This window comes from Girardinichthys multiradiatus, chromosome 15 (assembly GCF_021462225.1).
Source record: "Girardinichthys multiradiatus isolate DD_20200921_A chromosome 15, DD_fGirMul_XY1, whole genome shotgun sequence".
Classification (NCBI taxonomy): Eukaryota; Metazoa; Chordata; class Actinopteri; order Cyprinodontiformes; family Goodeidae; genus Girardinichthys; species Girardinichthys multiradiatus.
In genome coordinates, this window is record NC_061808.1 from 7069133 (window position 1) to 7088084 (window position 18952).

The 18952-nt window shown below is 39.9% G+C and overlaps 1 protein-coding gene across 2 annotated transcripts in view; it reads right to left on the reverse strand.

Moving 5' to 3' along the window:
- Positions 1–18952, reverse strand: part of LOC124881887 (exostosin-1) — a 381563-nt gene that overhangs the window by 46791 nt on the left and 315820 nt on the right. For both annotated transcript variants that reach the window (XM_047387779.1, XM_047387780.1), the window contains 2 exons: positions 10961–11080; positions 2700–2832 (listed from right to left, as the gene is read on the reverse strand). In XM_047387779.1, the coding sequence (XP_047243735.1) occupies positions 2700–2832; positions 10961–11080 (253 nt within the window). The remainder of the gene's footprint in view (positions 1–2699; positions 2833–10960; positions 11081–18952) is intronic.

Genomic DNA, 18952 nt, shown 5'->3' on the forward strand with positions numbered 1-18952 from the left:
ATCGGCCCTTCTCCACAATCTTCCTCAGGGTCCGGTCACCTCTTCTCGTTGTGCAGCGTTTTCTGCCACACTTTTTCCTTCCCACAGACTTCCCACTGAGGTGCCTTGATACAGCACTCTGGGAACAGCCTATTCGTTCAGAAATTTCTTTCTGTGTCTTACCCTCTTGCTTGAGGGTGTCAATAGTGGCCTTCTGGACAGCAGTCAGGTCGGCAGTCTTACCCATGATTGGGGTTTTGAGTAATGAACCAGGCTGGGAGTTTTGAAGGCCTCAGGAATCTTTTGCAGGTGTTTAGAGTTAACTCGTTGATTCAGATGATTAGGTTCATAGCTCGTTTAGAGACCCTTTTAATGATATGCTAATTTTGTGAGATAGGAATTTTGGGTTTTCATGAGCTGTATGCCAAAATCATCTGTATTAAGACAATAAAAGACCTGAAATATTTCAGTTAGTGTGCAATGAATCTAAAATATATGAATGTTAAATTTTCATCATGACATTATGAAAAATAATGAACTTTATCACAATATGCTAATATTTTGAGAAGGACCTGTATAGCCCTATTAACAAGGCCATGCTTTTGCACAGAAACTTGATTCATCACATGGGGAACAGGGGTTGGTTGCTATTAAGAGATATTCAAAAATACTAACAGTATTACTTTGACCATCATTAGAAACTACTTGAAATATGATGTCAGTTTTACAAATAAAATAAATTGTGTGGCATTTGTTTTTGTGTGAACAGTGTACTTCATATAAACTCTTCCACTATGTCATCAATTTCTTCTCTTTAGCTGTTAATTAAGTTTAGTAGTTTGACTGCAGCTAGAGTGATTCAAAGGTGTAAATAATCAGTCTTCCATCAGAATCAGAATTACTTTATTACTCCTCAAGAGGAAATTCCTTATGATGACCATACAACAAGATGCTCAGATGCAACAATAAATTATGAATCTTTTTGGTCAGATAAAAATTTAAAATATTCTATATTGACAGAACTTTTGTGAAATACAAAAATTATAAAAAGAACATTTTGCTGCATTCCAACCTCTTTGAAACTTTGAGAAGAGGGGAGAAGTGGAAGCTAAAATTTAAATAATGCATCTATGTGAAGCAGCCTTTTAATATTAAAATAACTAATGTGATGGGGACCAAGGATAAACAAACAGAACATGAAGAGGCAGAAACAACCACAGCCTGTTTCTGTGTTTATGCACAGCAGTCCTCATTTTAGAAGATTGGGATGCTACATGAGTCAAATCCCAGCAGAACAAAATGGTGAGTAAAGTAAGGCAGACTGTGATCATGAAAAAGAAACAACAATGGATGTAGCTAACAATAGAAGAAGAAGAAGGTACAACAAGATCTTGTGAAGATTGAGTGATTCACAGAGATTACAGAATCATTACACCACCTTCCCTTCACTTCATGCACATCTTTGGATTGGATCTGCAGCTGGAATGTTTGCAGGCTGCTGCATCCTCTGTTCAGACCTGACATATATTGGTAGGATGACTTGTAACAGAAACAGACTTTAGAGACAATGTGTTGGTTCCGTAATATTGTTTTAATGTTTATCTAATTCAATCTGAAAAGACTCACCAAGAATGGGATGGCAATTAGAAAAGTTTTAATGATGAGAAATTACATGGTTATTTCTTTGGCGCTCTGACCTGGGAGGAAGACATGAATGCTGAGAATGAAATGAGCTAAGATGATCATTTGTAAGGCTTAGATTTAGAGATGTCTTCCCCTTGATCCGACACTGGTGGTGGATTGGCGGCCAGGGAGCGAGGAAGCCAGGAGTAGATGTGAAAGAAGATGTTGGAGGTGGGGTGGAGGAGGGATGAGCTCAACTGACAGGTGAGGATGAACACAGCTGAAGGTCCTTTAAAAAACAAGGTGTCGGAAGGTGATTGGATGGTAGAATCAGACGGACAGGATGCTGATTGGAAGGCCGGGAGACGCACAGAAGAATCATTGGAAGGTGGAGGCGGTGAAGGTGAGTCTTTCATTCTGAATTTTCGTTTAACCTCCATTTCTTATTAATCACTTAAGTTTTTTTTTTTTATGATGACATTTTCAGCCTTAAAGCTACACTAACTGGATGCTTTTTAAGTGTGCATGGAAAACCACTTGACTGTTAGATGACATGATATGAAGCTATTTTTACCTTTGTTTTTGTCTTGGCATGCCTCTAAAGTAGTGGAACAAATTAATTGAATTTGCTGTAATTAATGCAAAACTTTTATCATGTAAAATTTCATATCTTAAAATATTCTGCAGGCTTTTACTTAATTGCATGTCATTATAGACCAGAGATATGTAGTTAATAATGCTTTATTCAATTGCAACCAATTCAATTGAATCAATTGGAACAAAAATAATTTGTTCCATGAGTAGAATTATGATTTTTCTGTCTATTTTGGGAAGCAATGTGCAGTGTAGTTGTGTAAGTCAACTCTATAAAATGGAATGAAATGTTTCCTGGACAGAGCAAACCATTTTGTCTCCATCTGCTGGAATGAAATTCATTGTCTATCCTCTCATCACCAAGGCTGACTAAGAAACAGATTTTACTTCCTGATATTTTATCCGTCCATTATACTCTTGAGATGTTGATGTCATTTGAGGACTGTAGTAACTGGTTATTCCATTCAGATGCTAGAAGACATCTATATAGAATCAGTACTAACCCAGGATGGCATAGTAGAAAGGGAACTGAGCAGGGTCAGTTGAGAACTGTGGGAGTGTGAAGAGACCGCCAGGTAGGAAATTCCACAGCAAGTGATTTCTGGTCACATGAGACTCCACTCGGTCCTGTAAGATCTGGGGGAGGTGGACAGAAAATGCAAGTTAGAGATAGATTAGATTTTGTAAAAAACAAAATAATTCCCAAAACACCAAAAGTCCCATTATCTCAGTGTTTTCTTACAAAATGGCTCATTTGAAATTTAAGGTCTCATATAAGCAAGCATAACCAATGCTGCATATTATAGTTAATTACATAAAGTTTAGATATTTAGAACTAAAAGGAACCAGCTGTTTAGAGGCATCCGGTGCCTGGGGAAGTCTCTGCAAGGAGACTTGTTTCAATGTTGAAATTCTTCTCCTTTACAATGGTGTCAGTTTAACCCCAACATGAGCTGTCCATTTGTTATAGAGCTAATAACATCCATCTGGGTTGCCACCAAAGGTCACGACACTTGGCAAAATGTTGGGAGCCAGCTCTTCTGCTGGCTTCAGAGGAAGATAAATGACACAGCTTACTATAAGTGCAGAATACACAAATATCTTACAATGTCTTTTTCACACTGTTCAACCCCACTGCTAATTAGTCTTATTGGTAAACTTTTAAATGGTTCAGGTTTTCGCAATCAACAAATTTACAGAAAGACAGTTTAATCCGTTTAATTAACCTAATAATACACACATTTCATCCATGTTTAACACTAAATCCTATTTTTAAATGACTACTGCTGTCTCAAAATTATTCAGCTCATAAAATTCTGCATTACAGCAGTGAACTGGAGGCCCATGATCAGGGGGCCAAGACATCTCAGAAATTAAATGAACTTCGACCTCTCTCTCCCAGCTACCTTCTGACCAGATGCCCACCTCAACTGGCTCTTCCACCTCATCTTGGTTTATTTTAAAGTGTTCCCAAGCCTGCTGTGAGGAGGAATCTCTCTGTTCAGTCCTGGTTCCCAACTGAAGCCTCGTCCCAGTTAGACATAAAAAAAATAAATAAATACTGGTGTCCAGAAAAGATGTCCAGAAGACGTATGTCCAGATCCCCACCCTAACTGGCTCCTCCACCTCATCTATGCAACATTGTGGTGTTTCTAAGCCAGCAGTGAGATATAGTTTCCCAAACTCCTTGTTCTGACCAGAACCCTCCTCCCAGTGAGACATGTATCCAGGAGACATTCTAACCTTTACTGGCTCCTTTTTGAGGCAAATTGGGACTAAACTTTGATTTATCCAAACATCTTACCTTGTTCCTTACTGAGAATGTAGCCTGCCTGCGGAGGAAGCTCATTCTACTCACTTTTTAGGGTTGATCTCATTTATTCAGTCAATACACACATTTTACAAACTTGGGTCGAGGGAGCTAGGTATCTCAGTGACCTGATAAGATGTGTTCTCTGGTACAGTTTTGCTCCTGGTAGGCTCTCTCATGGCAACCTGGTTCTGGGTGAGGTACCAGGCTTAGTGCAATTTATTAACCCTTGATCACACACCCTACATGCTACTCTTGGACCGGTGTGGGGCTGGCACAGCCTGAACATGCTAAATAGGACCACCTTCCACCACAAACAGGTGCTGCTGGGAGCATGTAGACTGCAGTGTGGTTTGAATTTGATAATACTGGGGTTAATGATCAATTATCGATTTAAATTTCTTAAACATTCAGTGTTAATAGAGTGTTTAAAGGTATTTCTATTTAAATCACCAGACCCATAAAAAATAACATTAAGACTTTTGGTTAAATTTGATCTCTGGCTCCATGGTCTCCACTTTTCTGGGCAGAACTGACTTTCGCAACCAGCTTTAACAACCACAAACATAGTAATACATCCACTGTTTGAAGCTAAGGACCAGGCTTGCAGCACATGGGACACCACAGTTTTCAAAAACGCTTCATTACACCCATTTAGCAAGGTAGCACGCTGGCTCTGGGGTTCTTAGCACATCTGGCCGGCAGTACATGACTGTTAGTGGGCATCTGTCTAATTTCATACTCTGCTAGAGCCGGGCATTTGGTGAAGTCACAAAGGTCAGAATCCTCTTACTATTCTAAAGCTCGCATGATAACCTTTGGTGTTTGATAAGCTAACATATCAAAAATTCTTTAAACAACAGATCAGTCACTCTCTTTTTGTCAGACTGTTTTTTTTTATGTGGTAAGGGACTCTGACAGATGGCACATTGGAAAATATTGCAAAAGAGATTTAGAAACAGACTTGCCAACACATAGTGACTGTTCATTCCATAAGTTTAACATTTCTGTACAGTCTAACACTTTCTCATTCAACTTTTAGCGGTTTAAATGTTGAGGTTTACTCTAGTTTCTGACTGTAATTAAAGTTTTTAAGAAAGGTTTGAGTTTATATGATTTATGCGATCAATGAGTCACAGCCAGATTTGGTGACAGGTGTCCTTTACGATTTTGATTCCAAGCCTGAAACTGATGAGAAGTGTTAGTAAATGAGCCCCTGATAAAATAATAAAGCTCACCAGAAATATTGTTGTTAATTGGCACTTTGTAAACTTATTTGGATTGAATGCCAAGTCAATATAACTTTGTAAAACCATAAAGCTTTTGAATTATTAATATTCTATAGTATTTCCAACCACAGGGAAACAATCAAGCTTGAAGAAGGTTTGGGAACTTAAGAGTCTATTTTGCAGACAATGCAGTTCTGTTGGCATCTTCAGGTCATGACCTTTAGCGTGCATTTGAGCACTGAAAAAGCTAAACAGAACAATGCTAAATTTAGCATAGTGTTCTTTATTTCATTTTTCCTTTCCTTTAACTGTGATTTACATCACTAAACTGAATTGTCATCATTACAGAGAAAAGAAATCCATCCATTTTCCACTGATATTTTGATGATTTATCTTTGGTGATGAGCTCAAAGCTGGATGACCTCCTTGGCATCACCCTAATCTTTAGCTCCCTCTTCTCTATCAGATTCAACTCGGGACCCTGACTGGGCCTTCCCAAAACTTTGGTATTACTTCCAGTCAGAAGTAGCATGTTTGTAAACTTAAAAGATTAATTTAAACCTACATCTGCCAGGGTTATGAATAATCTTGGATTTAACTGTAAATGTTTTCTACTCATTTTGTGCCAAAAATGTTACTGGAAAACATTTGAAATTCAAACTTAAAAAAGTATGAAATCTTCGTTCGTTCGTTCGTCGTCTTCCGCTTATCCAGGACCGGGTCGCGGGGGCAGCAGACTCAGCAGAGACGCCCAGAAGTCCCTCTCTCCAGACACCTCCTCCAGCTCCTCCAGGGGGAGCCCAAGGCGTTCCCAGGCCAGCCGAGAGACATAGTCCCTCCAGCGTGTCCTGGGCCGTCCCCTGGGCCTCCTCCCGGTGGGACGTGCCTGGAACACCTCCCGAGGAAGGCGTCCAGGAGGCATCCGGTATAGATGCCCGAGCCACCTCAACTGGCTCCTCTCAATGTGGAGGAGCAGCGGCTCTACTCCGAGCTCCTCCCGGATGGCCGAGCTCCTCACCCTATCTCTAAGGGAGTGCCCGGCCACCCTACGGAGGAAGCTCATTTCAGCCGCTTGTATCCGTGATCTCGTTCTTTCGGTCATGACCCAAAGTTCATGGCCATAGGTGAGGGTAGGAACGTAGACCGACCGGTAAATTGAGAGCTTTGCTTTTCGGCTCAGCTCTCTCTTCACCACAACGGACCGGCACAGCGCCCCCATTACTGTGGCAGCTGCACCGATCCGTCTGTCGATCTCCCACTCCATTCTTCCCTCACTCGTGAACAAGACCCCGAGATACTTAAACTCTTCCACTTGAGGCAGGAACTCCCCTCCAACCTGAAGAGGACAAGCCACCCTTTTCCGGTCGAGTACCATGGCCTCGGACTTGGAGGAGCTGATCCTCATCCCAGCCGCTTCACACTCGGCTGCGAACCGCCACAGCGCATGCTGTGGGTCTTGGCTAGAGGGGGCCAGCAGGACCACGTCATCCGCAAAAAGAAGAGACGAAATCCACTGGTCCCCAAACCAGACCCCCTCCGGCCCTTGGCTGCGTCTAGAAATCCTGTCCATAAAAGTTATGAACAGGACCGGCGACAAAGGGCAGCCCTGCCGGAGTCCAACATGCACTGGGAACAGGTCCGACTTAGTGCCGGCAATGCGGACCAAACTCCTGCTCCGCTCGTACAGGGACCGGATGGCCCCTAATAAAGGGCCCCCGATTTCATACTCCTGGAGCACCCCCCACAGGGCATCACGAGGGACACAGTCGAATGCCTTCTCCAGGTCCACAAAACACATGTGAACCGGTTGGGCAAACTCCCATGAACCCTCGAGCACCCTGTAGAGGGTATAGAGCTGGTCCAGTGTTCCATGGCTGGGACGAAAACCACACTGTTCCTCCTGAAGCCGAGGTTCGACTATCGGTCGGACTCTCCTCTCCAATACCCTGGCGTAGGCCTTACCAGGGAGGCTGAGGAGTGTGATCCCCCTGTAGTTGGAACACACCCTCCGGTCCACCTTCTTATAAAGGGGGACCACCACCCCAGTCTGCCAGTCCAGAGGCACTGTCCCCGACCGCCACGCAATGTTGAAGAGGCGTGTCAACCATGACAGCCCTACAACATCCAGACATTTCCAGTATGAAATCTTGAGGTAGAAAATATGTTAAAACTGTGACTTAGCTTTACTATTTAAAGGCGTTTATAGCGCTTGGGTAATGCAGGTTTTTTTTATCCATCTGTGATATGAGCAGCAGGTTGCTATTAAAACAAATTCAGTTGCCAGTTGGAATCTAAGGGTTTATAATAGATGAAATAATAAAGCAATTTATTTTTAGTGCATATCAAAACAAATATGGAAGGAAAACAATTCTCACATAAAAATAGAAGAGAGATAAAGATTTAAGAATCTTAAATCCCTTGCTCCTGGTGACTGTTATCCAAATGTATTCCCATACTAGTGTTTTTTTTAGGTTGTGACCTGCATTAATATTTTGCAGTTGTAATTACTAGCCAAAACAAACAAACATGGTTCCGGTATTTGTAAAAGAGCAAAGCCTCTTAAAGATAATTTCAAACCGATGGTAATAATCTTTTCCCCAAAATTTGTCAGATTAATTATTTCATGTTTTATGGTATAAAGGTTTCTCCATGTCAGACGTTGGCAAAATGTTTTGTATTTTGCGAATGACTTCACATTAGAAAATGAAAGGCCCCACATTTTACCCCCTGCATCAGGACACAGCTTAGTTTTGCTTGTTGACTGAATGCATTGTGAGATGTTAACACATTTTTCTACATTATTTAACATTAACATGTTTGCAGCACAGTTGACATGTTTGGTAATTACACGGCACTACTCCACCAACTTGTTTAAGTAAATTTGTAAAATTCATTATGATATTTAGTTTAGGGCCACTGACCTTACTGACTTGGTAAAGGTAAGTTCAGGGTGTTTTAGTCATTATTAACTTACTGGTTTATTTTGAGTTATTTCAAGCTGTTTTATTTTAATCTGACAAGTTTGGAGCCACATAGAAATATTCCAAAGTTTTTAAATGAAACCTAAGTTTTGACCATTTTGCCTTTTTGTGTCAGATAAAAGTTGTAAAGTGGATCTTGGTTTTGACTGCTTCGACGTTTTTTCTACTGTTATCCATGATTCTTGTTTGCAAATGCAACAGGCCGCTGAAACTTTCTGACAAGCATGACGGCAACGTGTTCCGCAACGGAAGATGAACAACAGGAGAAAACTCTGCAGAGCATTCAGCAGTTGGCTCCACACCTCCACAGATTTAAAACATTAATGTTGAGATAAAACATACAATTTTTAAGTTCAATGTTTGACATTTAGCTGCGTGCAGAAGTGAAGAACAAGTTGTATGACAACCCAAAGACAATCTGCACAGTCATTTACAGGGGTTGGACAATGAAACTGAAACAGCTGTCATTTTAGTGTGGGAGGTTTCATGGCTAAATTGGACCAGCCTGGTAGCCAGTCTTCATTGATTGCACATTGCACCAGTAAGAGCAGAGTGTGAAGGTTCAATTAGCAGGGTAAGAGCACAGTTTTGCTCAAAATATTGAAATGCACACAACATTATGGGTGACATACCAGAGTTCAAAAGAGGACAAATTGTTGGTGCACGTCTTGCTGGCGCATCTGTGACCAAGACAGCAAGTCTCTGTGATGTATCAAGATCCACGGTACCCAGGGTAATGTCAGCATACCACCAAGAAGGACGAACCACATCCAACAAGATTAACTGTGGATGCAAGAGGAAGCTATCTGAAAGGGATGTTCGGATGCTAACCCGGATTGTATCCAAAAAACATGAAACCACGGCTGCCCGAATCACGGCAGAATTAAATGTGCACCTCAACTCTCCTGTTTCCACCAGAACTGTCCGTTGGGAGCTCCACAGGGTCAATAAACACGGCCGGGCTGCTGTAGCCAAACTTTTGGTCACTCATGCCAATGCCAAACGTCGCTTTCAATGGTGCAAGGAGCGCAAATCTTGGGCTGTGGACAATGTGAAACATGTATTGTTCTCTGATGAGTCCACCTTTACTGTTTTCCCCACATCTGGGAGAGTTACGGTGTGGAGAAGCCCCAAAGAAGCGTACCACCCAGACTGTTGCATGCCCAGAGTGAAGAATGGGGGTGGATCAGTGATGGTTTGGGCTGCCATATCATGGCATTCCCTTGGCCCAATACTTGTGCTAGATGGGTGCGTCACTGCCAAGAACTACCGAACCATTCTTGAGGACCATGTGCATCCAATGGTTCAAACATTGTATCCTGAAGGCGGTGCCATGTATCAGGATGACAATGTACCAATACACACAGCAAGACTGGTGAAAGATTGGTTTGATGAACATGAAAGTGAAGTTGAACATCTCCCATGGCCTGCACAGTCACCAGATCTAAATATTATTGAGCCACTTTGGGGTGTTTTGGAGGAACGAGTCAGGAAACGTTTTCCTCCACCAGTATCACGTAGTGACCTGGCCACTATCCTGCAAGAAGAATGGCTTAAAATCCCTCTGACCACTGTGCAGAACTTGTATATGTCATTCCCAAGACGAATTGACGCTGTATTGGCTGCAAAAGGAGGCCCTACACCATACTAATAAATTATTGTGGTCTAAAACCAGGTGTTTCAGTTTCATTGTCCAACCCCTGTAGATCTGTTAAGGCAGCCAAACTCATAATAATGCATATCTTTCAGGTCCAGACTGTGTAAGGGTTGACATTTATTTTAAATAAAGAAAAGAGAGCAATTTATTAACCTTTTTGATTGCAAACCTAATGATTGTGGCAGAATTTACACCTGAAACATGTTTAACTTCTCCAGGCCGATTAATTTCTTTGCAAGTTTGTACTGACAAATTGCCATTTTATTTCTTCCACCTATAAACAATCACAATCAATGTACGATTGCCATGGGAAGATAAAAGATACCTGACCCAAGAATGCAGACAAGCTGAGGGCAGCTATTAAAGCAATCTGCAGCTTCCTTAAAACCTCTGCAGTTCCAGTTAATGATCACCTCCATGCAATGCAGCATTAATGCATTAATTGCATTAAAAAGCCCCAACCAAGTTTGAGTGTATGTACTGTACAATAAATGACATTTTCAGTAGACTGACATTTCTGTATTAAAAATCGTTTTATTGGTGGAAATTAACATAAATAAAACATTTCAAACATATCACTGTGTGGATTAAATCTATATAATACATGAATTCTATTTTTTCAACTGATTTACTAAAATAAATCGTTTATTGAGATGCACCTGCATAAACTGTGCTGTGAGATGAACAAATGTAATGTTATAACTGAGCGTGCAAAGCAAGCCTACTGAATGAATTTCTTTTCAAAATTCTCAGCTGCCATTGATGCTTCAAACCCGACAGACTTTCAACAAGATGAGATAAATATTTCCCAGTTATTACAGAGAAGCTCTGTGGTTTCTGCACATAAGAGCAGCATTTTTTTGTAAATATACAAACAGGAAAAAAGAAAAGTACAATTCTCCTTTAGACAAAAAGCAGAACTGTCATCTGGACAAAGAAACCCTGAGGTTTAACTTTCCAAGGTGATGCACAGCCAGAGGCGATGTACAGTATAGAACAAGATGTTTCAGTTTAGCTGATTAGATGAAGCCCTTCTGACAACCTAAGTCAACAAACTTTCATATAAGACCATTTTCTGCAAGCTTACCTCCAAAGTGGTTAAGACTATTTTGGCTACAGAGGAGAAGTAGGCATCCCAAAGGAACTGAATCTGCTGGCGGAGAGCCAGGATCCTGTCACGGCCCACGGATCGGGTAATTGAGGGAACCTGGAGCGAGAGCAGAGGAGGGTTGTTCAGATGACAGTGGGATAGATTAAGTCAGATTTTAAACAACGTTGAGTGAAGGGTAAGAATTGGGGGCGGGGGGGTAGAGTAGACAGGTAGACAGGTGGAGGAAGCATAAGTAATTTAGTGGATAGCAGAAAAGATTAAAGGAAATTTCTCTCTCAGGATCGTCCCACTTCTAATTCCATCTTCTGTCCATCATTCAGCTTATCCTCAGGACAGCTCCATGGTTACAGAAAATATCAACGAGTGCATGCAAGAGGGTTTTTAAAAGAAACTGCACTTCTGATCTGCTCAATCATTTCATCTGACAAACAACAATCTTATTTACCACTCTCTTTAAATCTACAACTTAAGTAATTAACACTGAATTTGATGGGACCTGTTATATACACAACTCGTGGTTCATGGTACAATTTCATTTAATTCTTGTAATGAATATTTGTGATATAGTGAGGTTCTATGGCGGAGGATGTTATGTTCTGTGAATAATTTAAAAAAACAAAAAGTAAAAACAAAAAAACTCCAACTCATAGCACAATTCTTAAAGTTATATTTGCTAAAATATGACTTTGGCAATTATGCTATGAGGCTATTGAACTGATATTTGTCAAATGTTCCTGTTGAACAAATTGTTAGATTTTGTTCTCACTCATGTCATGCTGTGACATGAGTGAGAAAGGCAGAACAAACAATTTATTTTTCAATCTCCTGAAAAATCAACAGTAACCTTCAAAGTTGGAAAAGCAGCAAGAAAACCATTAAAAGCATCAGAGTCCCCAAACTAAAGCTTGGTCCACACATTGCTCGCCATCCTCCTTCTGTCCTCTAATTATCATAGAAAACAGCAAAGTCTTCTCAGCTAACATGATCACATCTTCAAGAAACCAGTCAAGCACAAACAATTCTCCGCAGCAAATTTCTAATCAAACACTTTACTTTGGAAGGCATTTCTTGCCCTGTGAAGTCGGATGTAATTTCCTGTGTTTTTAGATTCTTTTAGATGATCAAACCTTCATCATGGGTTGTGTAAAATTCAGTCTGGGGTAGATTAAGCCCACAGTATATCATCAACTGACGAAGCAAAAACAGCCTGACTTAAATTTTAGGCCCTGACCTTTTGTATGTATGTACAAAAATAAAGTTGTATTTTTGCTGTCACCCCAATGTTAACATTTAACAGATATACAGTTAGGTATACAGTTAGGTAATTAGTATGCACATTAATTAATAATGCGTAGAAGGGCAAAACTCCGATGGTGGCAGCATGATTTCAGATAGAGAGTTACTTCATGAATTCTTTGAAATACCAGGAAAAATCTGGTGGCCTCCATCAGAAAACTGAAACTGTGTCTTTGTTGGGTTTTCCAGCAGGATACTGAAACAACGGAAATGGGCAAATTAATACAGAAAAGGCACAAAAGCTGTGAAGCTAAAGAAGAATCTATAGACGTTGTCACGTTGTGGTTTTGGATCGGACCAAAGTGCAGCCAAGAGCTCGGCCGGATCATCTTTGTAATTCAAAGATTTATTTATAAGGTCAAAAAACGTAGCAAAATCACTGCAGGTTTCCCAAGGAAAGGTGTGGCAAAAAATAAAGCATAATCATGGAGGAGAACGAGGTGTGACGAACACAAGGAACCAGCAATGAACAAAGACACAAAACCAACTTATATACTGTGAGATAACAAAGACAGATAATCAACGGAACAGGGAACAGGTGTGACAAATACAAAGACTGAGGATGGGCAAAGTAACTAATAAACAATAAACAGAAACACAGACCAAGCAAACCTATAGACAAAGATGAATAATCAAACGGGGAATAAGAAAACTAGAATAATCATGACTAAAATAAACAGAGAAACTAGAGGGAACATAGGAACAACAATAACAACAATAACAAAAAGAACCCATAAAGAAAACCCGAATACAAAAGCAAACAAACTTAACGACACTGACTGAAATAACTGGAAAGGAAACAGAAAATAAACTAGTAAACAAGAAGAGTGCAAAGGAACGAATAAAACACAATTAAACACAAAGATACTAAAGGGAAATAAAACTAGAGAATCCAGGGAAGACCAAGAACTATAATAATTACAATACTAATACTACTACTACTACTACTACTACTACTACTAATAATAATAATAATAATAATAATAATAATAATAATAATAAACCATACAAAGTAATAAGGAAACAACCATAAAAGAACTTAAGTAGTAAACACTAGGAGGCGGAAGAGGGAGAAAAGAAAAACATGATACAAAGACCAAAATAGAAACATCTAAGCAAAAGGAAAACAAACACAAAGCCACAAACAAAGTCCAAAAATGTCACTCCGTGACATAACCCCCCCTCAAGGTTGGATTCCAGACGACCTCTGGGAACTAACAACAATTTAAAACAAAACAACCCACCCAGGGTGGGTGGAGGGAGGTCTTGGGAGGAGGGCAAAAGTCTAAAACAAAACCAGAGTCCATAATCTCCAAGAACGAGAACAAAACATCCATGAGGCCGATGATTTGGAGGTCTGCAGCGGCGTAGCCAGCGGCGGTGCAAGCGATCAGGAGGCCGGCGACGAGGCCAGAGGAACCCATGAAGCAAGGTCCTAGGCGGAGGCTTGGACCCGGGCAGGGCCGGCAGAGGCTTAGACCCGGGCAGGGCCCGCAGAGGCTTGGACCAAGAACTATAATAATTACAATACTACTAATAATAATAATAATAATAAACCATACAGAGTAATAAGAAAACAACCATAAAATAACTTAAGTAGTAACACTAGGAGGCGGAAGATGGAGAAAAGAAAACATGATAAAAGACCAAAATAGAAAAATCTAAGCACAAGGTAAACAAACACGAAGCCACAAACAGAGTCCAAAAATGTCACTCCGTGACAGTTGTACAGAGAGGAACAATCGGAGCAATCCTCTTTTTATGTAAGACAATTAAATGCTATTGTCCTTTCCTGTTGGCCAAACAAGGTTGTAAAACAGCTTGACAAAAATGGCACTTTTTCAGTAAAAAAAAAAGCTATAAACTACTATTACATTAAACTCTACCGCACCAGGCAGCACGCCCCTTTTAAAATAATGTTTTAGTGTGGAATTAAGTTGCAATATACAATAACAGGCTAATTTATTTTAAAGGCTTACCATGGCTAATTACACATCATTACAGAGGAGACACCCGCAGTTCTGCTGTTCCCAGTGCGGTTAATAGCTTCTGATTCAACCAATGACAGTAGCAGGAGCTTCGATTTCTTTTTGAGTATGTAGACATTGCTGACAAATTAATTAGACAAGAAATAATAATACAGACTCAAGAGCCAATACAGTTTTCTTATTTGTTATTATCAACTGTTTTATTTGTTGAAACAAATAATAAAATTGTGAAATAATAATTGCAATAATTGTTTAACTTTATATCCTCCCTGTGGATCTTCACAAGATCCTTATTTTTCATGTTTTAAAAGGCCTGAGTCCACCTTTAGGAGCAGTGTTTTAACTGCCTTAATGGTTGCATTTTTAATGCAGGCTTTTTATCCTTCATTTAACAAGGCCACATAATTGATTGGTGATGGATTTTCTTTTAAGCAGCTGCCTCAACCAGGGTTAAGATTCTGCAGTTAGCTGAGTTCATGTCAAAAATACTTCAGCAATGTACAGTATAAGGATTATGATTATTGCTTAATTCATTTTTAACAAGAATTATAATTTAAAATCATAATTTGAAAATGTTTTATTTTTTAACCAAAAGTCATTACTTACGAATAGAAATCAGAGATGTCCTCTAGTGTTGTGATTATGGGCTCAAAGCTCTTTAATAATTACAATTAGCTATTCATCATTAATAATTGATAAATTATTAACCAAAACCACAAAATGTCACTGTTTATTCAACCACTTCACCGAAGGTGGGGGAACTTCGACCTTGTTTTGACAGATAAATCACTCTTGCACAAAACAAACACAAACGCTTCTCTTAATTATACATATATGAAGATTTATTGAAGCCAAATAATTCTGATATATCAATATTTTGGTCCAAAAACCTTCACCTAACTAACAAGCACCATTCTACACAAAGGGAATAAAAATTACTACCTAACAATAATAATAAAAGAAAAATATATGCACATTGAGTGTCTTTGAAGATCAAACCAGCAGTTTTATGGACAAAATGTGCAATTTGGGTTAAATGTTAAGAGAAGCCCTCCTGGGGTGCTGATGTCTCGATTACAGCAATCAGCTGTTGAAACGTGGGGCCACGCCCCTTTAGCATCTAGCAGCTGATTGCCCCAAATCTCGAACAAAGAGTCATAAAACTCTGAGGCGGGAACTCAGTGAAAAAACTCCAGTAATAAAACTGGAACAAAGGAGTGGTCAGGCGAGGCCCAGACCACAGTTTCTTTGAATGAAAAAACTTTTAAAAGTCCAACTTCTAACTCCTGGCTGATTTGGGATCAGCTGGACAAAACATGAACACGCATGATTCACAGCAAATCAAAACACAGCCCAGCATAAAACACTTCAATCAGTATTGCATGCAACAAGTTAATACCTTGGATTAACTACTGGTGATTCTAAATCACCTATCTAATCACCTAACTATGCCTCACCCTGCTCAAACTTCTAAATGCACCTATCCAATTTAATATAAAAAGAACGAAATTACGCTGACGTTGATTTCTTCTCTCCACCGGTTGACGAGGGATCAGGTCTGAAGAAAAACGAGGGAGGGGGATCACGCGTCCGTAATCAACTCAAGAAAAACGGCAAACTTCTCATCCATCCAGGAGATGAAAATATGAAGAACTGTTAGTTGACTGAATCAACAAAGAGGAAACTCATCTCCTTGGAAATAAAACCTCTGTGGGTTTTTCACCTGCGTGGTCTTCGATCGGTAATAGAATCTTCTGACCTTCTTGTATCAGACAGATTTCCAGCTTTCAAGCTCTTCCAGGAATGGCCTTGTGGGGCAAAATTTTGCCTGCGAGCTTTTGTCTCTCCAGATATGCGACTCCGTTGCATCGTCCCGTGAGACACGCTGGAAATGGCAACAAAACTTTATTTTCTGCGGGTTTTACAATCCCGGGTGATGTCAGAGCTGCGATGTCTGTTGAGCTGCGCATGTTCAACTGTGCGATGACTCCAACACAGTTTCATCAGAAAGTGTTTTATTTTTTATTTGAAACATCTCACAAGACAACCATGTGTTACATTAGATTTTATGAACTAAAAGTGAAGTTGATTTGTAACCTACTGAGGTCTATGCTTCTTGCCTATTTACTTTGCTCAATCCATAGATGGTGTCGGAGCTCGTGGATGCAGAGGTGACAGTGGTTCCTTATCCTGCTGATTGCTACTGGGAGCATTTAAGCAGGAGGCTGCCAGCACTTCACCACCTGAGTGTTAGCCAACATTGGTAACAGTGTTGTAAATATGAATCTGAGAATATTATTTAATATTTTAATATTAATATTTTACCAAATAATATTCCGGTCTGTTAAGGATTGTCCTGTGAATACCAGCCCCATTAAGGCGATGGTATTAGGACAGAATAGAAAGGTGTGAGACGAGCTCAGGCATTATTGAACAGCATAAACTCTGCACACATATGGAATGAATTCACACAATTTCTTAAAATACAAGAATTTATTAACAAAAATAAGTCAACTCAAAGTCCAACATATTTCAATCAACAAACTCTTTACTATGCTAAAACAATCCAACTAAACTACCAAGCAGAATTAAAGAATAATGACAACTAATGGACTATGTACAATATTAACAAGTTGATTAAAGATGATTAGAAATCATGACCAAAAAGAGTGATGCAACATTACCATGCAATGTTTATGTTTGAGAACCACGGATTATCTTGAAGAATCTGGAAGTGAAGTTAAGTTAGTTTTGGAACTAACTTAGAAAATAATCAGCAACCTTTAGACAACCCTTCACAATGCAAGATCAGCTTAAATATTATTTTAATAAAATAATGTTTTAAATAATGATCTGCTGAATAAAACCAACCTCCTGGATGACTAATTCTCAACGGTGTCTAATTAGCTGCCTTCATTTATTAAAATAATATTTGAAGAAATATTATTGAGTTTTTGGAAAAGAGCCAAATCTTTCTGGAGAAATGGGGCTTAATGGTGTTTACTTAGTTATCAACTTTAGTAAATGATGTTCGGGGACTATTATTCACTAGCTTGAAAACTAACAACCTTTCTGTTGACTAGCCTTAATGCTAGCACAAGTGTTCTTACCGGCTGGCCGTTGGGCTAACAAAGAAGCTAGCTAAAGTGCTAAGCTAGAGATAGCTTAGCGCCAGAATCAACACATACCTTTAAAATACCAGGGTTAAAATGCATAAGCGCTGACGGCGCGTTATGAGCAATGTTCTGGTTAAAACCACCCTTTAAATAAAGTTTATCTTAGCTTTAACACATACAAAGAACCCGAACCGGCCTCGGTGCTACAGGTAGCTTGCTAGCACCAAGATAGCCGAGTTCCACAAAACAAACTTCATAACATGAAAACGTTTAGATCATTTCATCCTAAACCAATCTGTTAATCTGCCCAAACCCCAACTTCTGAAGTTGTTGAGGGAATGTCGTCCCAAGGCGAAGTTTGAAGAAGATATCCGTCATGAACAAAGAGTTAGCTTCCCGCTAACTTCCTCAGTTTCTCCCGATCAGAAGGTGACCAGCTGTTCGTTACCGTAAACACGGTTGCGGCCGTCGTCTTTCCTCCAGACTCGGCTTGTCGAAACAGCTTCTCTCGGAACATCATTTGCTTCTGTGGGGCCTCGAAGAGAAAATGTAAGCAACTCTTACACCTTAATTTCTCCGTTCATGAATGAAAATACCGGATACACAGACAGTATTTCATTCTACTTAACTTTTGCAAATGATCGGTCCTTGGGTCCAGTTGAATTTATGTCCTTTTGCCAGCAAAAGACATTCAGCGCGCTGTGTTCCCTCCTGACCCGATGGTCATCGGTTTGGAAGAGGAAGACTTGTGGAAAGGTGGGGCTTTTATTTGGGTATTGGCGCCACAGGAAGTCCGCAGTTACCCCATTTCCTGGCTGGGCTGGAAGAAGGTTAATGCACTTTATTTTGAAAGGTTCCAGGAAAGTATGTACCGGAGTTTTAGTGTTGAACACCCATGGCTGTGTGGTCCCAACAACAGTCTCTCGCCAAATCTAAGCCTCTTGTGACTTAGTTTCGTGTTTTCTCAGTGCTTAAACCAACCTTCATGTATTCCCCTCCTCAGGTTGCTTTCAACCCCTGGCTCTGTTTCTGTCACATTGTGGTTTTGGGGTGAACCGAAGCGCAGGCAAGACCTTGGCAGCAGCATATTGAATAGTCTTCAGCTTTATTCAAAAAATAACAAAGCGTAACAAATCTCTGCAGGAATTAACCAGAGTCGAAAACCAAAGACTTACGTCTGCAGGTTCTGCAGGATCATGGCAAAGTCGAGGGTAGAGACCCGTGTTGTGCAACGAAGTGTGAACAAACAGAGAAACCAGCAGGGAACAGAGAGCACAGACCAACTAATACAGGTCCTTCTCAAAATATTAGCATATTGTGATAAAGTTCATTATTTTCCATAATGTCATGATGAAAATTTAATATTCATATATTTTAGATTCATTGCACACTAACTGAAATATTTCAGGTCTTTTATTGTCTTAATACGGATGATTTTAGCATACAGCTCATGAAAACCCAAAATTCCTATCTCACAAAATTAGCATATTTCATCCGACCAATAAAAGAAAAGTGTTTTTAATACAAAAAACGTCAACCTTCAAATAATCATGTACAGTTATGCACTC